Genomic DNA, 27,373 nt, shown 5'->3' with positions numbered 1-27,373 from the left:
ATGTGGTCAACGTGCATCCTTCACAGAAAACACAGTAGAGATCATAGAAAGGGAACTACACATTTTGGGGATTTCTTCTTAATTTATAGCAAAATCCTTTTCAATTTATATTCAATTGAGTAGACTGCGAAGACAAGATACTTAAAGGCCTACTGAAACCCACTACTACCGACCACGCAGTCTGATAGTTTATATATCAATGATGAAATATTAACATTGCAACACATGCCAATACGGCCTTTTTAGTTTACTAAATTGCAATTTTAAACTTCCCGCGGAGTTTCTTGTTGAAAACATCGCGGAATGATGACGCGTGTTCGTGACGTCTTAGGTTGTAGCGGACATATTAGCCCTCTTTTCATCGCATAATTACACAGTAATTTGGACATCTGTGTTGCTGAATCTTTTGCAATTTGTTCAATTAATAATGGAGACTATAAAGAACAATGCTGTTGGTGGAAAGTGGTGGATTGCAGCTGTCTTTAGCACCGAAACACAGCCGGTGTTTCTTTGTTGTGAAGCTTTAACACAGAAAGGTCAAGCGAACATGTTTCTCTACGTCGACCAGCATGTTTTTGGATGGGGAAATTGTGATATTAAGTCGGCTCTTACCGGAGACTTCAGTGGATTATGGGACCTTATCCTGCAGCTCAAAAAGGCAGCTGTGATCTTGGCTCCTCGGCTTCTCTGAGAGACATTGGCGCTCACCGCAGCCATCCGACTTTCAGGTATGACTTTATAATCTCACTAAAACACTCTTAAAACAATAAGCAGATAAGGGATCTTCCAGAATTATCCTAGTAAGTGTGTCTAATTACATCTGAAACGCCGCCTTATCTTTTTTTTCTTCTTTTTTTTCTAGTACTTCACTCTAAATGTCCTCATCCACGAATCTTTCATCCTCGCTCAAATTAATGGGGAAATTGTCGCTTTCTCGGTCCGAATAGCTCTAGCTACTGCTGTCTATGATTGTAAACAATGTGAGGAGCCCTACAACCCGTGACGTCACGCGCACATCGTCTGCTACTTCCGGTAAAGGCAAGGCTTTTTTATTAGCGACCAAAAGTTGCGAACTTTATCATCGGTGTTCTCTACTAAATCCTTTCAGCAAAAATATGGCAAAATCGCGAAATGATCAAGTATGACACATAGAATGGACCTGCTATCCCTGTTTAAATAAGAAAATCTCATTTCAGTAAGCCTTTAACGTTCGAACTGAGAAACATTTTTTTTTGCAAATAATCATAAACTTAGAATTCAATGGCAGCAACACATTGCAAAAAAGTTGGCACAGGGGCATTTTTACTAATGTGTTACATGGCCTTTCCTTTTAACAACACTCAATAAACGTTTGGGAACTGAGGAGACACATTTTTTGAAGCTTTTCAGGTGGAATTCTTTCCCATTCTTGCTTGATGTACAGCTTAATTTGTGGTTGTGGTATTTTAGGCTTCTAATGCGCCACACATTTTCAATTTGGGGTTGCGGGGGGCCTATCTCAGCTACAATTGGGCGGAAGGCGGGGTACACCCTGGACAAGTCGCTACCTTATCGCAGGGCGTATAGTGTCTAAAGCTGTGTGTGTGTGTGTGTGTACCTGCGCTGTGGGTGGTACATGAAAAGCAGGTTGAGCAGTCTGTGTCCTGCTTCAGACAGCCAAGTGAATTTGTTCTTCAGGTTGTTGTAGGGCTGCTTCCTCAAACTGTACTGACCAATGAGAGGCAGCGCAGTAAAGCCCTGTAACACAGCAACGCTTCTTGTTACACTTGAAAAATCAACAACACTTGAAAAAAGTTTCAATGTATCCCATGAAATGTTGTGCAAAACCAAGTTCCGAAGTGACGTGCAGGAAACATGGAGTGGTTGTCATGTGACCTTCTCAAGGTATTCCCAAAAATGGAAGAAAGCTAGCTCATGCCTAAAAGCTCTTTTAGTAAAATTAATTTTAAATCCCTTTGAAAATTGTTAGGCTTTAATAGTGTGTCAGATATTACAGTTCAACTGTTCTTACTTTAGTTATTCAACGTTCGTAGAAAACAAGCTAAGAAATTATCACTACCAGCTTTTAGCATTAAAGTTGTTATGGAAAGTCGGACATGATATATTGTTTACAATAGCAAAATAGATAATATATTCAATAAATATCACTTTTTCAATGATTTTACATCTATATATGATCTTTAATCAATTCAAAGTACATATTTACACTGAAAAGTGTCATTTAAGGCAATGGTCCCCAACCACCGGACCGCGGCCCGGAACAAGTTTTTTCTTAAAAAAAAAAAAAATGTTTTGCACTATTTTTTTTAATTAAATCAACATAAAAACACAATATACACTTACAAATTGTGCACCAACCACAAAAAACTCCCTTTTTCATGACAAAAACGTCCCTTTTTCATGACAAAGAAGAAAAAGAAAAAAAAAGGACACCCCCCTCCCGGGCCGCGGGACAAATTATTAAGCGTTGACCGGTCCGCGGATACAAAAAGGTTGGGGACCACTGATTTAAGGAATACATTTATCAAAAGACAACTCGCCAAATCAGTACTATTTGCATCACCAGGAAATAAAATGTATAAATGCAGGGTGAAAATAACCTGAAAATACATATTGTATTCAACAAAGTATCCTGCACGTTGACGTGATTGCATATTTAATAAGTGCAATTTAAGATCAATTTAATCTACCGCAAAGACTGAGAAATAACATTTGTTGTCGGTCTCTACTTCTTAAAATGAGACTGTCGTTTAAATATCGCTTAAATGTTATATTTTTCACATATTTGTGTTACTCCTACTCCCAACTGTCCTTGAATTTCCGTGGCACAGCACAGCACAGCACAGTCCTGTGAAACTAATAGTTTATTAGTTTATTAAATATTACTAATGGTTTATTAGTTTATCTAATATCTATTGTTGTTATAATGTGCTGTTACGTTCAGTCCTGCAACTTAAATGAGTAATTTTCCTCTTAGAAACCTTGGAGAAAATACAATGAAGTTGTCTGAGTTCAGAATTACTCCTAAGAAGTCTGCTAAGAGTTGATTTATGAGTAAAGAAATTATTTGCTGAAAGCTGCACCTAACTGAACCTTAAGTGTCACACTCAGAGCTGAATTAGGACATTACTATGTGCCGTAAACGGAATTTTAGGTGACGTAATTTCTGTGTCCATAGAAATGACCAATCAAGGAAGGGAATCCCTTGTCTAAGAATAACAAAATATCTTAGAAATGTTTAAGTGGACAATGGGAGTGTATATTTTGACAATAAACTACAAAATAATACAAAACAAACAAACAATATTGGCAATGAATCAAAAATAAATGTTTCCTTTTCTTTCGAATTCATTAATCATCAACGTTACACTGTTGCATTTTCCCAGTGGCGAGATATTGAAGCATTGTGATGACATTTAGTTCTGCTGTGAAAGCTCTGCTGCGTGATGTTGCGGATGAGATGACGTCCCTTAATAATAAATCTGTGACAAAAATAATACCTGCTCTGTCTAAACCAGGGGTCACAAACGCCCACTGGCCTGTTCTAAAAATAGCTCAAATAGCAGCACTTACAAGTGAGCTGCCTCTATTTTTTAAATTTTATTAATTTACTAGTAAGCTGGTCTTGCTTTGCTCGACATTTTTAATTTTAAGAGAAACAAAACTCAAATAGAATTTAAAAATCCAAGAAAATATTTTAAAGACTTGGTCTTCACTTGTTTAAATAAATTCATTTATTTTTTTACTTTGCTTCTTATAACTTTCCGAAAGACAATTTTAGAGAAAAAATACAACCTTAAAAATGATTTTGGGATTGTTTAAACACATATACCTTTTTACCTTTTAAATTCCTTCCTCTTCTTTCCTGACAATTTTTTGTTGTTGTTGTAAAAAATAATAAATAAATTTTAATTTTATTCTTTATTTTAGCTTCAGTTTTTTCAACGAAGAATATTTGTGAAATCTTTCTTCAAAATTATGATTAAAATTCAAAAAAATTATTTGGGCAAATCTAGAAAATCTTTAGAATCAAATTTAAATCTTATTTCAAAGTCTTTTGAATTTCTTTTAAAACTTTTGTTCTAGAAAATCTAGAAGAAATAATGATTTGTCTTTGTTAGAAATATAGCTTGGTCCAATTTTTTATATATTCTAACAAAATGCAGATGTGATTTTAACCTAATTAAAACATGTCATCAAAATTCTAAAATTAATCTTAATCAGGAAAAATTACTAATGATGATCCATAAATTATTTTTAAATTTTTTTCCAAAAGATTCAAATTAGCTAGTTTTTCTCTTCTTTTTTTTGATTGAATTTTGAATTTTAAAGAGTCAAAATTGAAAATAAACTATGTTTTCAAAATTGAATTTTAATTTTTTTTGTCTTTTCTCCTGTTTTAAACCGTTCAATTGTTTTTTTCATCATTTATTCTCTACAAAAAAACTTCCGTAAAAGGAAAAACAATGTACGACGGAATGACAGACAGAAATACAGATTATATATATATATATATATATTACTAAAGGTAAATTGAGCAAATTGGCTATTTCTCGCATTTTTTTTTAAGTGTGTATCAAACTGGTAGCCCTTCGCATTAATCAGTACCCAAGAAGTAGCTCTTGGTTTCAAAAAGGTTGGTGACCCCTGGTCTAAACGATACCGTTTGATCAGCTGCTCGTCATCAAACAAAGCCAAGACATCCTTCCGCTCCCTTAACCTTGGCGCACGTCTCTCGCCTCAGTGCCATCCCCCGCTGGCAACTCCAAACCACTTAGGACACATCTGATGGTCTCTTAAATATCGTGGAGAGTAGGAGTGATTCTTAGACTTCAGAAAGTTGATAAATAGCTTTTATTCTTAAGTTTGAGAGTAGGACTAAATTTCGCAAATTCTCAGGACTTAAGAGTAAAATGCCACTCTAAGACGCTTGATAAATACGGCCCCAGATGATCTAATAGCCATTTTAATATGTGCTTTGTCACATTTATAGTTTAGGTTTATTTTGAGTGTTACAATAAAAAAAAAAAACAGCGCATATAAAGCCCAATTCTCCCGTTTGTGCTTCAGCGTTTTTTCATGCGCTTGAAATTACACGTCTCTCTTATTCATATTCTCCCATCCAGCCTGCGGACACGCCCACCTTGCCTGAGTGGTGAACTAAAGAGGCGGACTTTGCCATTGTGTCTTTTTTTCTAAATTGTGTGCAAAATATATAACACTTTACCGACACTGGTAAATATCAATGAAATCCATGAAAAAGATAACGCTTACCGCATTTTCCGGACTATAAGGCGCACTTAAAATCTTCTTTTTCCCTCAAAACTCGACAGTGCGCCTTATAACCGGGTGCGCCTAATGTACGGAATATATCTGTTTTTGCTTACTGACCTTACAGCAATATTATTTGGTACATGGTGAAATGATAAGTGTGACCAGTAGATGGCAGTCAAACATAAGAGATACGTGTAGACTGCAATATGACTCAAGTAAACAACAATTTTATATGTTCCATTGAAAATATAGAAAATTACTTACGGCACTCAAAAATCTATCAAAATGTTTTAGTATGACTTTGGTAAGCTATGAAGCCGCATCGCTTGATGGATTGTACTGTACTTCAACATACAAGTATTATTATGGTGTGTGTATAAAGTAAGACATAATATCTGGCGTTTTGTTTGACAATATTAGGATCTCCATAAGTCTTAAAAAATTGCGTGGCTCCGCCTTTGTAATCCGTGGCGACACCATAGTCAATAAGCTTGTTCTTTTTCTCTATCTTCTTGTTATGGGACAATCATCCTCCGCTGTTGCCATATCTAATATAAAGTAGTGTAAAGTTCTTATTTATATCTGTGTAAACTCGCCATGAAAGTGCTAAAACATACTGGTGTAGTGAGTTTACATTATTCACCCAAGGAACTTTAGTAATTAGAGAGTTTCGGTCTGATGTTTTTTTCACGGGAAAAAATTACCGGCGGATGAGGAGATGCTGCTCCGTTATTGATTATTTAAAGTCTGAATGTCATTAAAACAGTTAGCGCCATCTATTGACACTTCTACTCAGTGGCCTAGTGGTTAGAGTGAACGCCCTGAGATCGGTATGTTGGGAGTTCAAACCCTGGCCGAGTCATATCAAAGACTATAAAAGAAATGGGACCCATTGCCTCCCAGCTTGGCACTCAGCATCAAGGGTTGGAATTGTGGGTTAAATTACCATAAATGATTCCCGGGCGCGGCACCGCTGCCGCCCACTGCTCCCCTCACTTCCCAGGGGGTGATCAAGGGGATGGGTCAAATGCAGAGGACCAATTTCACCACACCTTGTGTGTGAGTGACAATCATTGGTACTTTAACTTAACTTTAACTTCTTCCACTCCCGTCCTTGCACGCTACACTGCTACAACAAACATGACGGGGACAAGACGCGGCCGAAGGTGAGCCACGTAAATAACACCGCCCACAAAACGGCGCATCCTGAAGCGACTGTCAGAAAGCGGCTTAAAGATGATTTGTAAAACATAATCTATGCAACATTTTGACCAAAGAACCACCATTACATGTCTCCCGTCCAAAGGCAAAACCTAGTAACTCACTTCTAGCTGATTTTGAGAAAACAAAGGAAAACCAATCTATCTTGATGCTGTCTTACAAAGATCTACAAAGTCATCAAACGTTTAGATGTTTTCTTGAGCTTTCATTTTCTTGCCGATTGAGCCATGGATTGAATCTGCTCTCATGAACGTGTGCCCTTTCTCCAGATATTTTATCACAATCTCGGGTGGGCCCCATTCTGCGTTTGCACATTGGGCAAGAGCCGTGTACAGCGTCCAGTTTTTATTTTGACCTCCACAGTTATCTGCCCAAAAGAGTATGCAAGGGGAAGAATCAAGAACAATACATTTAATGAAAGTGCTTGCAACGTCCTGGGCCAATCTTCCAAATACTCCCTCGTGCCATAATATCACATAATCAGGTTGACCGTCGGCCCCCATTCGTACAAATGTCTCATTAAAGACAATAAGGCGACTGACAATGAAGCTTCGATTGGTCCCTTGAGATACTAGGTTTTTCTGTTGTATCTACGCGGTTATGTGGTAGTTGCTAGGTCCTGCCATGCGCATAACAGCTTACTTACGGAACAAATTACAATATCGCATACACTAATGTAAAGCATATCACCTAGGAACTCCAAAATTATTATCAGCTCAGTTTTGACCAAAATTTAGTTACTGGGTTTTCCCTTTGAAAGGGAGATGTTATGTAGACCAGTGGTCCCCAACCACCGGCCGCAGAAGAATTTTTTTTTTTATTAAATCAACATAAAAAACACAATATACACTTACAAATAGTGCACCAACAACAAAAAACTCCCTTTTTCATGACAAAGAAGAAAAGAAAAAAAAGGACACCCCCTCGGGCCGCGGGACAAATTATTAAGCGTTGACCGGTCCGTGGATACAAAAAGGTTGGGGACCACTGATGTAGACCACAAGTAAGTCTTTAGAAAAAAAATAAATAAATAAATGAAATAATATGACTCCTTTAATACGCCTTATAAATGAAAAAAGACCATCGGCAGTGCGCCTTATAATCCGGTGCGCCCTAAGGTCTACAAAATACGGTAAATTTGTTTCATTTGGTACTTGTTGGACTATACTATTGCCAAAATTGCTCGATTCTCACCGGCCAAATGTTTTCATTCGGTGTCCCCAGTAACTGAACTATTAGGTCCACCTGCTGGATCTCAGATGTTCCAGGAAGTAAGGGTTTGTGGGCCAGCAACTCTGCCAGGATACAACCCACAGCCCTTTGAGAGAAGAATACGCCATCAGAAGGTGGTGAATGTGTGTCTCGCACATTACCAATGAGATCCGCGTCTCACCACATGTCCAGAGCTGTTGTTTGAGTCTTACTTCCGAGGAGGAGCTCTGGAGCTCTGTACCTGAGGAAGGAAAGGGAAGCCAAAGTTACTAAAGGAGCATTAGTGAGAAGATGACAGACACGTTGGTCAAGAAGACACTCACCACAAGGTGACCACTCTGGGGGTCATGGGTTGCTGGGGGACGCCATACATGCGAGCCAGTCCAAAATCAGCTGTGCATAAGAGGAGCGTTTAACATGTGATTTGTTGTTTTAGCAGCGGTATGATAAGGATACGGTACACTGAATTTTTTTCACTAGAGATGTCCGATAATGGCTCTTTTGCCGATATTCCGATATTGTCCAACTCTCATATACCGATTCCGATATCAACCGATACCGATATATACAGTCGTGGCATTAACACATTATTATGCCTATTTTTGTTGTGATGCCCCGCTGGATGCATTAAACAATGTAACAAGGGTTTCCAAAATAAATCAACTCAAGTTATGTAAAAAAATGCCAACATGGCACTGCCATATTTATTATTGAAGTCACAAAAAGCATTTTTTTTTTTTAACATGCCTCAAAACTGCAGCTTGGAATTTGGGACATGCTCTCCTTGAGAGAGCATAAGGAGGTTGAGGTGGATGGGGTTGGGATGGCGGGGGGTGTATATTGTAGCGTCCCGGAATAGTTAGTGCTGCAAGGGGGTCTGAGTATTTGTTCTGTGTTGTTTACGTTGTGTTACGGTGAAGATGTTCTCCCGAGATGTGTTTGTCATTCTTGTTTGGTGTGGGTTCACAGTGTGGCGGATATTTGTAACAGCGTTAAAGTTGTTTATACGGCCACCCTCAGTCTGACCTGTGTGGCTGTTGACCAAGTATGCCTTGCATTCACTTGTGTGTGTGAAAAGCCAGAGATATTATGTGATCAGGCCAGCAAGTACAGGCCGTGCCTTTAAAGGGGAACATTATCACAATTTCAAAAGGGTTAAAAACTTTCGAAGTTTTTTTCAAAATTTTACACCTCCCGGAAATCCCTAAAAAAAGCTTTAAAGTTCTTGATTTTCGCTATTTGCGATGCGACTGTCCATTTCCCTGTGACGTCATACAGGGCTGCCAATACAAACAACATGGCGGTTACCACAGCAAGATATAGCGACATTAGCTCGGATTTAGACTCGGATTTCAGCGGCTTGAGTGATTCAACAGATTACGCACGTATTGAAACAGATGGTCGGAGTATGGAGGCAGATAGCGAAAACGAAATTGAAGAAGAAATTGAGCTATTGAGCGAATAGCTATTGACGCTATTCGGCCATAGCATGGGTGTACCTAATAAATTGGCCCATAGCATGGCTGCCTTTTTAGCATCGCCGGTAAAATGTGCGGACCAAACGATCAGGACTTTCGCATCTTGTGACACTGGAGCAACTTAAATCTGTCGATTGGTAAGTGTTTGTTTCGCATTAAATGTGGGTATCTAGTTTCAAATGTACATAGAGCTAGCGTATGTACATTTATCGATGCTAACATAGCATGTTAGCATCGATTAGCTGGCAGTCATGCCGTGACCAAATATGTCTGATTAGCACATAAGTCGACAACATCAACAAAACTCACCTTTTTGATTTTGTTGACTTTATCGTTGCAAATGCATCTGCAGGTTATCCATACATCTCTGTGCCATGTCTGTCTTAGCATCGCCGGTAAAATGTGCAGACACTCTGGCACATTCAATGGGGGTCTGGTGGCAGATTTTTTGCCAGTGGTGCAACTTGAATCCCTCTCTGTTAGTGTTGTTACACCCTCCGACAACACACCGACGAGGCATGATGTCTCCAAGGTTCCAAAAAATAGTCGAAAAAACGGAAAATAACAGAGCTGAGACCCAGTGTTTGTAATGTGAAAATGAAAATGGCGGGTGTGTTACCTCGGTGACGTCACGTTCTGACGTCATCGCTAAAAGACCGATAAACAGAAAAGCGTTTAATTTGCCAAAATTCATCCATGTAGAGTTCGGAAATCGGTAAAAAAAATACATGTTCTTTTTTCTGCAACATCAAGGTATATATTGACGCTTGCATAGGTCTGGTGATAATGTTCCCCTTTAAGGTTTATTGGCGCTCTGTACTTCTCTCTACGTCTGTGTACACAGCGGCATTTTGAAAAGTCATATATTTTACTTTTTGAAACCAATAATTAGGAATCTGATACTGATCATTTACGATATTACGTCTTAAAGCATTTATCGGCCGATAATATCGGACTGCGGCGAATACTTTCGAGACCGCTTGTATTTGATTAGCAAACAAATGCATTAGGCAAGATACAACTTGTTTATGAGCGAAGGCCAAACAGAAGCACCAAATCTCCCTTCGTGACAGACTTCCATGAATAATTAAAAGTATGGAAACATTGAATTATTTTTTTCCCTGTGCTGACTCGGCGCTCTCGTGTCGAGAATTAACACGTCTTGCCGAGAAAAAAGTAGGTATGCATGTATTTTTGGTGCGTTGGTATTCAAGTATTTACATTTTTGACAACAGTAGATTAAAGTAACAAAGCAGATTGTTAGACACTTTCAAGCTTAAAAAATATATATTACTGTATATACCATTTTAATGTCCATCCAAATTTTTTAAAGCCAATGTGGACAGTGAGGCAAAAGGTTTACTCGCCCGCAGGTGGAGACCATTACTGTGGCCAAAAACAAAAAAAGAAGAAGCACCACATCTTCTGGCTCATAAAGACAAACATATTGCAAGTAGAGTTGCAGTGTTGACTCACATACAGAAATAAATTATTTAAATGACAATTTACTTCAAGAGTCTGGAGCAGGTAATCCATTAAGAGGTTTGGTCTGACTCACCGATCTTAACGCAGCCTTTGTCTGTCATCAGCAAATTAGACACCTTCAGGTCCCTGATAAGAAGATTAGAGGAGTACAATGTGTATTAATGTCTCACATGGACACTTCAAATGGGTTTAACCTTAGCGTGATGTTGTTTGCTAACAATGTCAAAGCTGCAATAGTTGTTATTAAACTAAAGTCTGGACATATACGGTACGCATATTACACACCGTTTCAATATGAGTTGGGAAATTTTGCAAATCATTTTCAACCCCGAATTCAGTTTAATATGCTACAAAGACAACATATTTGATGTTCAAACTGATACACATTTTTTTTGTTGCAAATAATCATTAACTTTAGAAATTTGATGCTAGCAACATGTGACAAAAAAGTTGGGAAAGGTGGCAATAAATACTGATAAAGTTGAGTAATGCTCATCAAACACTTATTTAGAACATCCCACAGGTGTGCCGGCTAATTGGGAACAGGTGGGTGCCATGATTGGGTATAAAAACAGCTTACCAAAAAATGCTCAGTCTTTCACAAGAAAAGATGGAGCGAGGTACACCCCTTTGTCCACAACTGCGTGAGCAAATATTCAAAGAGTTTAAGAACAACGTTTCTCAAAGTGCAATTGCAAGAAAGTTAGGAACTTCAACATCTAAAGTCCATAATATCATCAAAAGGTTCAGAGAGTCTGGAGAAATCACTCCACATAAAAGCGGGATGGCCGGAAAGCAATATTGAACGACCGTGACCTTCTATCCCTCAGACGGCACTGTATAAAAAACGGACATCAATATCCACATGGGCTCAGGAACACTTCAGAAAACCACTGTAACCGAAAACAGTTCTTCGCTATATCTGTAAGGGCAAGTTAAAGCTCTACTATGCAAAGCGAAAGCCATTTATGAACAAGATCCAGGAACGCCACCGGCTTCTCTGGGCCCGAGATCATCTAAGACGGACTGATGCAAAGTGGAAAAGTGGTCTGTGGTCTGACAAGTGCACATTTTAAATTGTTTTTGGAAATATTCAACATCGTGTCACCCGGAACAAAGGGGAAGTGAACCATCCAGACTGTTTTCGACGCAAAGTTCAAAAGCCAGCATCTGTGATGGTATGGGGGTGCATTAGTCCCCAAGGCATGGGTAACTTACTCATCTGTGAAGGCACCATTAATGCTGAAAGGTACATACAGGTTTTGGAACAACGTATGCTGCCATCTTAGCGCCGTCTTTTTAATGAACGCCCCTGCTTATTTCAGCAAGACAATGCCAAGCCACATTCAGCATGTTACAACAGCGTGGCTTCGTAAAAAAAGAGTGCGGATACTTTCCTGGCCCGCCTTCTGTCCAGACCTGTCTCCCATCAAAAATGTGTGGCGCATTATGAAGCGTAAAATACGACAGCGGAGACCCTGGACTGTTGAACAACTGAAGCTCTACATAAAACAAGAATGGGAAAGAATTCCACTTTCAAAGCTTCAACATTTAGTTTCCTCAGTTCCCTAACATTTATTGAGTGTTGTTAAGAGAAAAGGTGATGTAACACAGTGGTGAACATGCCCTTTCCCAACTACTTTGGCACGTGTTGCAGCCATGAAATTCTAAGTTAATTATTGTTTGCAGAAAAAAAAAAAAAGTTTATGAGTTTCAATATCAAATATCTTGTCTTTGTAGTGCATTCAATTGAATATGGGTTGAAAAGGATTTGCAAATCATTGTATTCTGTTTATATTTACATCTAACACAATTTCCCAACTCATATGGAAACGGGGTTTGTATTTGATAAACCGTACAAATGATTTATTATTAATAAATATTTTCAATCAAGAACTACCTTGGCACGTTTGGTCTTTAGTGCATTGTTTCTAGCTGCTACCATGTTAACTGTTAGCAATTCTAGCTATTTTACTCATGTCCAAATGCAAATATGCATGGCATGCTGCACAGTAGGGACATTATAGTACTACGTTGGCACTTTTGGTCCTTGGAGCTATCTTGCTTGGTGTTACCATGTAACTGCTAACATGCTGATATTTTATTCATGTCTAAATGCAAATATATCCATGGGGTGCGGGGTGAATTTATTTAGTATTTAAAGTGGCCCTGTTATGCAAAACCAGCTTTTCTAACCTGTTGGTACCTGCTTTTATGTATTTGGGATCCGCATAAGTACTGAAAACCATGGAGGCATGGCGGAGACATTTATACAAAAAAAATCTTGCTGTTTTTAAATAAATATACATACATATTAGGGGTGTAGAGGTACACAAAAATTTCGGTTCGGTACGTACCTCGGTTCAGAGGTCACGGTTTCTGTACAGTAAGAAAACAACAAAATATAAATTTTTGGGTTATTTATTTACCAAATTTGCAAAATCTTCCACCAAAAATATTTTTCTTAGTGGAATATTTGATGTGATGTAATCAGAACCTTGGATAGGTCAATAACTCATAATAACGTTGATTTTGATTCAGTATTATGTTTTGAGCAATGACAGTTTGAAAGAAAAAAAACACAGCTTTGTTTCATTAGTCAACGTTGCAACTTTTTCTAAATTACATTTAGCCTTTAAGCTTTTAGTATTTTTAGTATGTCCCGTGGGTCTTTAAAACATTAGCTGTGGGCTGCAAATGGCCCCCGGGGCACACTTTTATCACCTCTGCTATAGATAATAAAAAATAAAATCTGATAAATCTATGGGTAAAAAGCAGAGCTTGGCGCGTTTATCATAACTCTCTCTCGCTCTCTCTGTCTGCCCCTCCCTCACGAATGTTGCTGCGTGCACAAATTGTCTTGTTGTTAACCCCTTCTTAACCCTGAACGTACATTGAAAATACACGCAACCCTAACTTAAAATACCGGACATTTGAGGCATTTAAGAAACTCCACCCGGACATCTCCGCAAAAAAGGACATGTGCGGTGAAAAGAGAAGGTATGGTCAGTCTATCGTAGCCATGTCGCTGCTAGCATGCTGTGTGTTGTGCCTCGGTGTGTAATGTTTACACAACGTGCGGTACGCTACTTAATATGTCCGTGTGGAAACTCGATCGGTTGGAGGGTCTTCAAGCTCGGGCTTTTACATGTTGTCCTAGCCCGGTCGCTAATAGCATGTGTACTTGTTCGGTACACCTCCGAACCGAACCGAAACCCCCGTACCGAAACGGTTCAATACAAATACACGTACCGTTACACCCCTAATACATATAGAAATACACAGTACAGGCCAAAAGTTTGGACACACTATCTCATTCAATGTGTTTTCTTTATTTTCATGACTATTTACATTGTAGATTGCCACTGATGGCATCAAAGCTATGAATAAACACATGAGGAGTTATGTACTTAACAAACAAGGTGAAATAACTGAAAACCTGTTTTGCATTCTAGTTTCTTCAAAATAGCCACCCTTAGCTCTGATTACTTTTTCACAGACTCTTGGCATTCCCTTGATGAGCTTCTAGTGGTAGTCACCTGAAATGGTTTTCACTTCACATGTGTGCTTGGAGCTCATCGAGAAGAATGCCAAGAGTGTGCAAAGCTGCAATCTGAGGAAAGGGTATATTTAAAACATATGATTACATTTCTTCATAATTTGTTGTGTACAAACCCCGTTTCCATATGAGTTGGGAAATTGTGTTAGATGTAAATATAAACGGAATACAATGATTTGCAAATCATTTTCAACCCATATTCAGATGAATATGCTACAAAAACAACATATTTGATGTTCAAACTGATAAACTTTTTTTTTTTTTTGCAAATAATCATTAACTTTATAATTTGATGCCAGCAACATGTGACAAAAAAGTCGGGAAAGGTGGCAATAAATACTGATAAAAATGAGGAATGCTCATCAAACACTTATTTGGAACATCCCACAGGTGTGCAGGCTAATTGGGAACAGGCGGGTGCCATGATTGGGTATAAAAACAGCTTTCCAAAAAATGCTGTCTTTTACAAGAAAGGATGGGGCAAGGTACACCCCTTTGTCCACAACTGCATGAGCAAATGGTCAAACAGTTTAAGAACAACGTTTTTCAAAGTACAATTGCAAGAAATTTAGGGATTTCAACATCTACGGTCCATAATATCATCAAAAGGTTCAGAGAATCTGGAGAAATCACTCCACGTAAGCGGCATGGCCGGAAACCAACATTGAATGACCGTGACCTTCTATCCCTCAGACGACACTGTATCAAAAACCGACGTCAATCTCTAAAGGATATCACCACATGGGCTCAGGAACACTTTAGAAAACCACTGTCAGTAAATACAGTTTGTCGCTACATCTGTAAGTGCAAGTTAAAGCTCTACTTTGCAAAGCGAGAGCCATTTATCAACAACATTCAGAAAAGCCGCTGGCGTCTCTGGGCCCGAGATCATCAAAGATGGACTGATGCAAAGTGGAAAAGTGTTCTGTGGTCTGACGAGTCCACATTTCAAATAGTTTTTGGAAACTGTGGACATTTGTGTCCTTGGGAACAAAGAGGAAAAGTACCATGCGGATTGTTATAGGCGCAAAGTTCAAAAGCCAGCATCTGTGATGGTATGGGGGTGCATTAGTGCTCAAGGCATGGGTAACTTACACATCTGTGAAGACACCATTAATGCTGAAAGGTACATACAGGTTTTGGAGCAACATATACTGCCATTTAAGCAACGTTATCATGGACCCCCCTGCTTATTTCAGCAAGTCAATGCCACACCACGTGTTACAACAACGTGGCTTCATAGTAAAAGAGTGCGGGTACTAGACTGGCCTGCCTGCAGTCCAGACCTGTCTCCCATTGAAAATTTTGAAGCCTAAAATACGACAACAGAGACCCCGGACTGTTGTACACCAAACAACAAAGGGAAATAATTCCACCTGAAAAGCTTCAAAAATGTGTCTCCTTAGTTCCCAAACGTTTATTGAGTGTTGTTAAAAGAAAAGGTGATGTAACACAGTGGTGAACATGCCCTTTCCCAACTACTTTGGCATGTGTTGCAGCCCATCCATCCATCCATCCATCTTCTTCCGCTTATCCGAAGTCGGGTCGCGGGGGCAGCAGCCTAAGCATGGAAGCCCAGACTTCCCTCTCCCCAGCCACTTTTCTAGCTCTTCCCGGGGGATCCCGAGGCATTCCCAGGCCAGCCGGGAGACATAGTCTTCCCAACGTGTCCTGGGTCTTCCCCGTGGCCTCCTACCGGTTGGACGTGCCCTAAACACCTCCCTCGGGAGGCGTTCGGGTGGCATCCTGACCAGATGCCCGAACCACCTCATCTGGGTCCTCTCTATGTGGAGGAGCAGCGGCTTTACTTTGAGTTCCTCCCGAATGACAGAGCATCTCACCCTATCTCTAAGGGAGAGCCCCGCCACACGGTGGAGGAAACTAATTTCGGCCGCTTGTACCCATGATCTTATCCTTTCGGTCATGACCCAAAGCTCATGACCATAGGTGAGGATGGGAACGTAGATCGACAGGTAAATTGAGAGCTTTGCCTTCCGGCTCAGCTCCTTCTTCACCACAACGGATCGGTACAACGTCCGCATTACTGAAGACGCCGCACCGATCCGCCTGTCGATATCACGATCCACTCTTCCCCCACTCGTCAACAAGACTCCTAGGTACTTGAACTCCTCCACTTGGGGCAGGTAATCCTCCCCAACCCGGAGATGGCACTCCACCTTTTTCCGGCCGAGAACCACGGACTCGGACTTGGAGGTGCTGATTCTCATTCCGGCCGCTTCACACTCGGCTGCGAACCGATCCAGTGAGAGCTGAAGATCCCGGCCAGATGAAGCCAACAGGACCACATCGTCTGCAAAAAGCAGAGACCTAATCCTGCGGCCACCAAACCGGAACCCCTCAATGCCTTGACTGCGCCTAGAAATTCTGTCCATAAAAGTTATGAACAGAATCGGTGACAAAGGGCAGCCTTGGCGGAGTCCAACCCTCACTGGAAACGTGTCCGACTTACTGCCAGCAATGCGGACCAAGCTCTGACACTGATTTGTAGTGCATTCAACGGAATATGGGTTGAAAATGATTTGCAAATCATTGTTTTCTGTTTTTATTTACATCTAACACAATTTACCAATTCATATAGATACAGGGTTCGTAAATATGGCCTTTTTATTTTATATATTATATATTCTTATTTGTATTACTCTATTCATTTTTACTTCCCAGACTTTAGGGACACCCTGTTTAGCTTTAGATATGTCTACAGTAACACATCAGTAAATTAAAACACTCTTCTCACTTATCAAACTGATCATTCTCATGACATAAAATGTTCAAAATACTAAATTACAAATTTTATTTTCATGTTCATGTACACTCATAGCAGAAGTGACATCACTAACATGAAAATGTTTTTATTTTTTTTAGTGTTGATGGTCAGAGAGGTATAAATAAATGTATGTAGTTCATATTTGGTGGCTAAAGAGTTAGAGACCAAAGTCCATTTTCATCCAAACAGGGATAATCTGCATTTTGAAGAGGAAAAAGGGGAGCATTCACCTGTGAATGATGAACGTGTGATGGAGATACCCCAAACCTTTTAACAACTGCAAGATGATACATTTCACCTGCAAACACAATAGAAGCAAAGCAATTGACAAGCGAGAATGCAATGGTGCAAGTCCAGTAGGTGTCTGTACTCTACCTGAGCTTCAGTGAAAGGTGTCTGCATGTTCTCCAGGAGGCTCGCCAGGTCCTGCTCACAGTAACTCATCACCAGAAACAGACTGGACAGTAAACAAACAATTACACATTGCTTCAACACAACATTAAAAACACTCAAACCGTCATCTTTTTTCATTTTGCAATAAAGCTGCAACTAACAACTATTTTAAAACTCGACGAGTCATTGACTCTTAACGATCCCCTAATCGGATTATAAAGCATTCACATATTTAGTAGCTCTAATTTAGGCGCTGTTTACATTAAGGCATACAACTCCTTAAATGAATAACTATTTAGCCTAAGCCCTGTGTCAGCCACACTAACCCATCGTTTAAGGTTCCCTTCCTTAGATATTTTTTTACCCTGGTAAGTGCGCCGTTTATTTATTTAATCTCTGGCTCTTAGTTCTGTATGGACTCGTCGATCGTTTACAAACTGAGTTCGGAGAGGAAGTGACGTCAGAAAGAACGCGCCACTGCCAGGTTCATAACAACCGGTTTCCATTTGGAGTCAACCACTGGAAAGATGGAGGCGAGTCATCCAGACATGCCCGTGTTTCTCCTTCTTCTACATGTACAGCCGCTTGTTGCAATTACACATGAATACCTTAAGAGAAGGAAACGTGCGATTGCAGCTATTTCGGATACAGCACATCTCAGACGGCAGGGATATGCAGCCTGGTGGGATATGTTTGTCAATAAGTGTGTTGTGCCAGAGGAACAGCAGGAGGACTTTTGAATGTCCAGGTCAGCTGTGATTGTACTTAGCACAAAAACTTTGTTCATTTGTTAAAAAGGAGACAACGAGAATACAGGCTCTCTTAGATGTGATAAAAAAAAAAGGTAGCGTGTACTTTGCGTTACCTAGCCGACGAGGGAAGACTACGCAAAACAGCGAATGCATTTGGACTGGCAAAGCAGACTGTATCAGTTATTGTCCGTGATGTATGTCGAGCAATTACACTGCAAAAAGTCAGTGTTCAAAAACAAGAAAAAATAATGAATACATAATAAATGATAAATGGGTTGTACTTGTATAGCGCTTTTCTACCTTCAAAGTACTCAAAGCGCTTTGACACTACTTCCACATTTACCCATTCACACACTGATGGAGGGAGCTGCCATGCAAGGCGCTAACCAGCACCCATAAGGAGCAAGGGTGAAGTGTCTTGCTCAGGACACAACGGTTGGTACTAGGTGGGGATTGAACCAGGGACCCCTGGGTTGCGCACGGCCATTATTCCACCGCGCCACGCCGTTCCATACAAATATTACATTATTACAATATTACGAATTTGAATACAACAATTAGGGGTATTTTATTTGAACCAAGCAAAATTATCTGCCAATAAAACAAGAAAATTTGGCTTGTAAAGACTTTCCAAAACAACTAAAATTAGCTAACCTACCGTATTTTTCGGACTATAAATCGCAGTTTTTTTTCAGTTTGGCCGGGGGTGCGACATATACTCCGGAGCGACTTATGTGTGAAATTATTAACACATTACCGTAAAATATCAAATAATATTTTTTATCTCATTCGCGGAAGAGACGAAGAAAATGTCGGCAATCGTCACAAACACGTCAACCAATAAGAATTCGGCAGGGTAAGGTCATGGCAGAAGTGCATTGTGGGTCATGGAATGCTAACTGCTATATGCTATAAGCTAATGCCGTAGCTATCAAAATGGATCATTTCATCGTTGACGGCCCATCCACCCATTTTCTACCGCTTATTCCCTTTGGGGTCGCAGGGGGCGCTGGTGCCTATCTCAGCTAGAATCGGACGAAAGGCGGCGTACACCCTGGACAAGTCGCCACCTCATTGCAGGGCCAACACAGATAGACAGACAACATTCACACTAGGGCCAATTTAGTGTTGCCAATCAACCTATCCACAGGTGCATCTTATAAAAACTGACAAGGGCTGAACAAAAATGGCACCGAAAAGGAAATCATGTACTGCAGATTACAAGCTGGACGTAGTGAAATATGCAGCAGAAAACGACAAAAGGAAGCGGGGCGCATACCTTTGGAGTTGGCAGTTGTTTAGAAGCGACATCGAGGAAGAAGATTTCATGGGATTTAACAATTAGGAGTGACAGATTGTTTGGTAAACGTATAGCATGTTCTATATGTTATAGTTATTTGTATGACTCTTACCATAGTATGTTACGTTAACATACCAAGCACCTTCTCAGTTGATTATTTATGCCTCATATAACGTACACTTATTCAGCCTGTTGTTCACTATTCTTTATTTATTTTAAATTGCCTTTCAAATGTCTATTCTCTGTGTTGGATGTTATCAAATAAATTTCCCCCAAAAATGCGACTTATACTTCAGTGCAACGTATATACGTTTTTTTTCCTTCTTTCTTATGCATTTTCGGCCGGTGCGATTTATACTCCGGAGCGACTTATAATTCGAAGAATGCAGTATATGAACCCCAAAATACCTTAAAATGAGTACAGTGGGGCAAAAAAGTATTTAGTCAGCCAACGATTGTGCAAGTTCTCTCACTTAAAATGATGACAGAGGTCTGTTATTTTTATCATAGGTACACTTCAACTGTGAGAGACAGAATGTGAAAAAAAACCATCCAGGAATTCACATTGTAGGAATTTTAAATAATTTTTTTGTAAATTATGGTGGAAAATAAGTATTTGGTCAACCATTCAAAGCTCTCCCCGATGGAAGGAGGTTTTGGCTCAAAATCTCCCGATACATGGCCCCATTCATTCTTTCCTTAAACGGATCAATCGTCCTGTCCCTTTAGCAGAAAAACAGCGAGTTGAGTTTATACCAAAAAGTTATATTTTGGTTTCATCTGACCACATGTCATTCTCCCAATCCTCTGCTGTATCATCCATGTATCCATCTTGGTATAAACTCAACTCGTCTTGTTTGGAGGAAGAAGAATACTGGGTTGCATCCCAAGAACACCATACCTACTGTGAAGCATGGGGGTGGAAACATCATGCTTTGGGGCTGTTTTTCTGCTAAGGGGACAGGACGATTGATCCGTGTTAAGGAAAGAATGAATGGGGCCATGTATCGTGAGATTTTGAGCCAAAACCTCCTTCCATCAGTGAGAGCTTTGAATGGTTGACCAAATACTTATTTTCCACCATAATTTACAAATAAATTCTTTAAAATTCCTACAATGTGAATCCCTGGATTTTTTTTCACATTCTGTCTCTCACAGTTGAAGTGTACCTATGATGAAAATTACAGACCTCTGTCATCATTTTAAGTGGGAGAACTTGCACAATCGGTGGCTGACGAAATACTTTTTTGCCCCACTGTATATTCTCACTAATAACTGTACTACTATATGAGTATGTATTTTCAATTGTTTCATTGAAAATAAAACTGCAAAGTCAATTTGGCTGTCTTCTGTTTTAATATGAGACACAATTGTGTCAAAGTCATGATTTTTTTTTTCATGTTTGAAATAAGAAATTGTTACTTTAAAAAAGTAGTTTTATACTTGTGTTAATGACACAGCTTTGCAACAGTTGATATGGTAGTTTCAAACATGTTTTACTCAATATAGGTCATCAAATCTCAGCAACAAGCTTTGATATCTTTCTGAGATCATTTAGGACCAAGTAAAACACTAAGATAAAATCTACTTAGTGAGAAGAATCATTTTATCAGACAGAAAATAAGCAAATATCACCCTTATTTGAGAAATGTAATCGTACTTAGATTTCAGTTTTTGCAGTGTACTCAACGTCTAGTTTTGTACTCCGTAACTACTGTGAAGTGGTTGCGGCCGTCGAGTACGACCGCCAATTTCAGCCTCCAAGCACAGGCAGGATTGCAAGAATGGACAATGAAGGTGAAGGAAAAAGAGCGAGGAGTGTCCTAACCGGATATCTAGATCCCTAGATTGATAGTTGTAAAATGTTCTTCATCACATTGTTTACTTTCACACATCCATTAAAGATTTGATTCACGTATGATGGCTCAGGTGTGATTCACTACGATAGGGCTAGTCTAACAGCTGCTGATGGTGAGGCAAGAAGGTGTACTGTTAAAAGAAATGTGACAATAGTCTACATTGAAACACTTCACATACTAGACTGCTGGGTAAGAATACACTTCCAGGTCAGAGGTGACTATGACCAAATATATGCGCGTCTGCCATTTTACGCGCATTGCGCCGACGGAGGGAGGAGGGGGTCTTAAACGATGGCATTGTGGGTGTGTGGACAGGGATAAGGTTGGGTGGGTTATATCCTGTATAACCTTAGTATAGAGGCAGCCTTAGTCATCAATTCTTAAATTTAGCTTTAGGTATTTTTAGGCATGTGCTTACTAACAAAAATGACTAATTCATTCGTTATCATAAATATTTATTATTACTGTAACTCAATGTCAATCAATGCCTATTTATATAGCCCTAAATTGCAAGTGTCTCAAAGGGCTACACAAGCCACAAAGACATTCGCAGTTCAGCGCCCACATGAGGGCAAGGAAAAACTCACAACCCAGTGGGACGTCGATGAGAATGACTATGAGAAACCTTGGGGAGAACCACAAATGTGGGTAACCCCCCTCCCTCTATGCTGCTCATTCGGCTATTACAAAAATAAAAATAACTAGGGCTGTGAATCTTTGGGTGTCCTACGATTCGATAATATATCGATTTTTTTCGATTCGATTCTCGATTCAAAAACGATATTTTTCCGATTCAAAACAATTGTGTATTCATTCAATACATAGGATTTCAGCAGAATCTACCCCAGTCTGCTGACATGCAAGCAGAATAGTAGATTTGAAAAAAAAAAAAGCTTTTATAATTGTAAAGGACAATGTTTTATCAACTGATTGCAATAATGTAAATTTGTTTTAACTATTAAACGAACCAAAAAAATACGACTTATTTTATCTTTGTGAAAACATTGGACACAGTGTGTTGTCAAGCTTATGAGATGCGATGCAAGTGTAAGCCACTGTGACCCCATTGTTCTTTTTTTTTTATTATTATAAATGTCTAATGATAATGTCAATGAGTGATTTTTAACCACTAATATGCTAAAATTATAACTAATATTGATACTGTTGTTGATAATATTCATTTTTGTTTCACTACTCTTGGTTTGTGCTGTGTCGTGTTTGTGTCTTCTTAATTTCTCTGTTTATTGCAGTTCTGAGTGTTGCTGGGTCAGGTTTGATTTTGGAATTGGATTGCATTGTTATGGTATTGCTGTGTAGTGGTTTGTTGGATTCATTAAAAAAAATACAAATAAAAAATAAAGATCAATTTTTTAAAAATGAGAATCAATTCTGAATCGCACATCTTATTAGATTCGATTCATTTTCAAATTGATTTTTTCCCACTCCTAAAAATAACCATTGAACTTTTGTCAATTTAAAAGCAAGGACAGGCAAAGTGCTAAAATAACAATGTATCATTTTTTTAATGTAAAGGACAAATAAAATAGCAACAATAAAAAATAAAAAAAACAGGACAACGCCAAAACTATCTAACTTCTCGAGAAAGAAAAACATTTTGTGATGTGTTTAAAAAGCTGCACTGGTATATTATTGATTAACTCCAGGCATTTTTTTGCGATCTAACAGACTCAATATAGAATTGTATAATTGGTTGATACTTAATATTTCATCTACCTAATAGTGTGTATGTTTAATGATATCAGTGCATTGGTGCCTAAAGTGCAACATTTGCATAAAGCAAAACAAATTATATTGACCCTTGTTGATAGTATTAATGAACTTGAAAATGATCCAGCTGAGGTACACTATTAAAAATTAAAAATATAAAAAACTGCGAGTTACTGTGGTTAAGTACAAGTTATGAACAAAATGCAAAAAAATCAGAATCAAATAATGTGACAGCCCTTGTCTGCTTTTCTGACCTCTCCAGATGACTGCCCACAACCACCTCCTTCAGCTCCACGATGTTGGGATGTCTGAGCCGTAGCAACAGGGTGATTTCTCTCAGGCTGCTGATGGGGATGCCTGACCAAGACAAAAACATCATCAGGTTCTTCAGTTCAAATCTAATTTGATGCTTTTAATGCCATTTTTAATGCAACTTAAAAGTGAAATATAACAGTATGCCGTTTTCTCTCTAGAGACTCAAAGCGCTTCACATAGTGAGACCCATTTCCTACATCTTTTAAGCTCCCTTTAAACCACTGTGGGTGGCACTGGGAGCAGGTGAGTAAAATGTCTTGTCCCAGGATACAATAATAACTTAGATTTATATCGTGCTTTTCTAAACACTCAAAGCGCTCACAGAGAAGTGGGAACTCATCATTCATTCACACCTGGTGGTGGTAAGATACATCAGCCACAGTTGCCCTGGGGTAGACTGACGAACACAATGGCAGTCACTAGGATGACGGAAACGGGAATCGAACCTGCAACCCTCAAGCTGCTGGCGCGGTCGCTCTACAAACCGAGCCACACCTCTCAAATTTAATGCCCATTTTTAATTGCATATTGTTATTGTTTACACACTACTGTAAGCTTTTGAAAAAGATAATGTTGAATAGTTGAAAAGTTTACATTAACTTTTATCTAGCTAATTAGAATTGGCTCTCAAGACTGTTTGACCTGAGAATGTATTTTTATCTATTTACTTTTCTGTAGTAGCATCCGGTGTTCTGACTTCAAGCACCTGCCGTAGACAATAGCCAATTTCAAAGGTTTTGCCAGTCAATCAAACTGTACATTCAATCAAAATGATTAAAAGGAACTGCACTCATACCCTCTGAATAAACATCCAATTCTAAATTATTTGATCAATATAATATACCCTTAAGTCATTTTTTGAATGTGATCTCTTTAAAAAAAATGTAAGAAATGCATATCCTCTGAAAGTATGACTTATAGCCACAAACTGGAGGATTTTTTTTTTTTAATCAAGATAAAATTTAAAAATATATTTGTAAGGTTTTATGGAATAATAAAATAACATCACACTAGGAATGCAAATGATGCATGTGTTTAATTTTTTTTAGAAATAGACATGTCATTAAATATTTGGAAAAAGCGCTTTTCTTGCTTCCTCTTGGATCCACTTTGAAAGCCAGAGCCGAAGAAAAGAAAAGGGACAGACGTAGCCATTTATCAACGTTATTAAGTTCATTTTCATTCATTGTTTGATTGATTGACGTATTGACTATTGGCCAAGTCCTACAATTGTATTACAAAATGTTTGCGGATGACTCGGCCTTGCTGGTATCCGGAAAGGAAAAAATCCTCAGTGCTAGTATTTGCACCTGACTCGTTGACAATAAACTTTCCATACACTTAGATAAAACGGAATCCATCCTATTTGGGTCCCAAATCAACCTTAAGAAAGTCAGTGACTTCACTATTAAAGTGGGCGACATTGTTATCACCAGGAAAGATGAGGTCACCTACCTAGGTTCCATACTAGAGGCTAATCTTTCCTGTGATAAAATGGCAACCAAGGTAATCAAAAAGGTCAACCAACAAGCGAGATTTCTCTACAGAATCTCCTTTCTGGTCAACAAAAGCACCTTGAAGATTCTAGCGGGAACTCTCAACCCTTTTTCGATTACGCTTGCACCTCCTGGTACCCCAGCACGTCCAAAACCCTCAAATCTAGACTCGAAAAATCCCAGCACAAGCTAGTCAGGTTACTTCTAGACCTCCACCCCAGATCCCACCTCACTCCAACCCACTTCTCCAAAGTGGGCTGGCTCAGGGTGAAGGACAGAGTAAAACAACTTGCACTGAGCCTAGTCTATAAAATCCGCTACACCTCCCTGATACCGAAGTACATGTCAAACTACTTCCTTAATGCAAATGACCGCCATAACCACAACACCAGGGGGAGCTCCACAAACCACGTTAAACCCAGATTCCGATCTAACAAAGGTCTTAACTCATTCTCTTTCTATGCCACATCAATATGGAATGCACTCCCAACAGGTGTTGAAGAAAGTACATTATAACAATAATAATGGATTAGATTTATATCGCGCTTTTCTATTGTTAGATACTCAAAGCGCTCACAGAGAAGTTGGAACCCATCATTCATTCACACCTGGTGGTGGTAAGCGACATCTGTACCCACAGCTGCCCTAGAGTAGACTGACGGAAGCGTGGCTGCCAGTTTGCGCCTACGGCCCTTCCGACCACCACCAATCATTCATTCATCATTCATTCACCAGTGTGAGTGGCACCGGGGGCAAGGGTGAAGTGTCCTGCCCAAGGACACAACGGCAACGATTTGGATGTCAATAGGTGGGAAGCGAACCTGCAACCCTCAGGTTTCTGTCACGGCCGCTCTACCCACTACGCCATGCCGCCCCTAAATCATCTCTGTCCTCCTTCAAAACCACACTAAAAGAACACCTCCAGGCAACTTCAACTTTTAACTAACACCCTCCCTCCTCCACATACCACCTCCCCGGATTGTAAATAATCAAATGTAAATAATCAAATGTATATAATTGTTCTTATTAGGGGTGTTGGAAAAAATGGATTCGAATACGAATCGAATCATTTACGTTGTGCGATTCGGAATCTATTCTCATTTTTTAAAAATCGTTTTTTTTTTTTTAATTAAATTTTTTTTTTTTTTTTAATCAATCCAACAAACCATTACACATAAATACCATAATAATGCAATCCAATTCCAAATCCAAACCTGACCCAGCAACACTCAGAACTGCAATAAACAGCAGGAGAGGAGACAAACACGACACAGAACAAACCAAAAGTAGTGAAACAAAAATGATTATCAACAACAGTATAAATATTAATTATAATTTCAGCATAGCAGTGATTAAAAATCCCTCATTGACATTATCATTAGACATTTATAAAAATAATAAAAAAGAACAATAGTGTCAAAGTAGCTTTCACTTGCATCGCTTTTCATAAGCTTAACAACACACTGTGTCCAATGTTTTCACAAAGACAAAATAAGTCATATTTTTGGTTCGTTTAATACTTAAAACTAATTTCCATTATTGCAATCAGTTGATAAAACATTGTCCTTTACAATTATAAAAGCTTTTTTTTTTTTTTTAAATCTACTACTCTGCTGGTATGTCAGCAGACTGGGGTAGATCCTGCTAAAATCTTATGTATTGAATGAATACAGAATCGTTTTGAATCGGAAAAATATCGTTTTTGAATCGAGAATCAAATCGAATCGAAAAAAAAAATCGATATATTATCAAATCGTGACCCCAAGAATCGATATTGAACTCACTATGTTCACTGCTTGCCGTAAATATCCTACAAAGTCAGACCTACACTGTTTCTATGTCCATTTCTCAGATGATGCAATTGTTGATGACTGAAGTGCTGATATCAACCAAACCTAACTGCCCCTCCCCCCCAATTGTAAACAATTCAATGTATATCCTCAGATGATTAACTTGTGTGATGACTGTATTATGCTGATAGTATATATTTGTTGTACTTGTATTGATTTACGTGGATTCCGACTTAAGTTGAAAAACTTATTCGGGTGTTACCATTTAGTGGTCAATTGTACGGAATATGTACTGTACTGTGCAATCTACTAATAAAAGTTTCAATTAATCACTCAATATTATATTGCGTTTTAATGCCATTTAAGGCCTTAATTCTTGCAAAATCCTTTCGACTTGAGATGCTTTTTCAAAAACCCTGAAACACAAGAAAACATCCTAAACACAGGTTAGTTTTATGTGAGAGTGAAAGCTTGTTTGTTGCCCCGCAATCTGTGGGGGGGCCCTGTATTGCGTGACGAAGTGCATGTAAAACGCTTCATACAAAATTCTACCGCAAAAGTATTCCTAGCCGCTTCATACTTGGTCACTGATATGCATAGAATGGCACATTTTCCCAATTAATTCCTCCGGCTCTTGTGGATGGACTAAAGCAGTGGGTCTCAAACTTTTTTCCCCAGAAAAAACTTGGCTCTCCAAGTACCACCATAATGACGCACATTAAAAAA

General features: G+C 39.0%; 1 protein-coding gene and 1 long non-coding RNA gene across 3 annotated transcripts in view; one reads left to right on the top strand and one right to left on the bottom strand.

Annotated features, from left to right (window-relative positions):
• LOC133568232 (cyclin-dependent kinase 10-like) overlaps positions 1 to 27,373 on the bottom strand; it is a 36,456-nt gene that overhangs the window by 3,275 nt on the left and 5,808 nt on the right. For both annotated transcript variants that reach the window (XM_061920033.1, XM_061920032.1), the window contains 8 exons: positions 23,301 to 23,403; positions 17,390 to 17,471; positions 17,245 to 17,312; positions 10,744 to 10,796; positions 8,031 to 8,100; positions 7,889 to 7,948; positions 7,690 to 7,813; positions 1,598 to 1,737 (listed from right to left, as the gene is read on the bottom strand). In XM_061920033.1, the coding sequence (XP_061776017.1) occupies positions 1,598 to 1,737; positions 7,690 to 7,813; positions 7,889 to 7,948; positions 8,031 to 8,100; positions 10,744 to 10,796; positions 17,245 to 17,312; positions 17,390 to 17,471; positions 23,301 to 23,403 (700 nt within the window). The remainder of the gene's footprint in view (positions 1 to 1,597; positions 1,738 to 7,689; positions 7,814 to 7,888; positions 7,949 to 8,030; positions 8,101 to 10,743; positions 10,797 to 17,244; positions 17,313 to 17,389; positions 17,472 to 23,300; positions 23,404 to 27,373) is intronic.
• Positions 23,308 to 27,356, top strand: LOC133568233 (uncharacterized). The gene is made up of 3 exons (XR_009809551.1): positions 23,308 to 23,428; positions 23,520 to 23,604; positions 23,677 to 27,356. It is a non-coding gene; the product is annotated as an uncharacterized LOC133568233 (long non-coding RNA).

Source organism: Nerophis ophidion, linkage group LG14, assembly GCF_033978795.1.
Source record: "Nerophis ophidion isolate RoL-2023_Sa linkage group LG14, RoL_Noph_v1.0, whole genome shotgun sequence".
Taxonomy (NCBI): Eukaryota; Metazoa; Chordata; class Actinopteri; order Syngnathiformes; family Syngnathidae; genus Nerophis; species Nerophis ophidion.
This window is presented reverse-complemented; position numbering and strand designations above follow the sequence as displayed.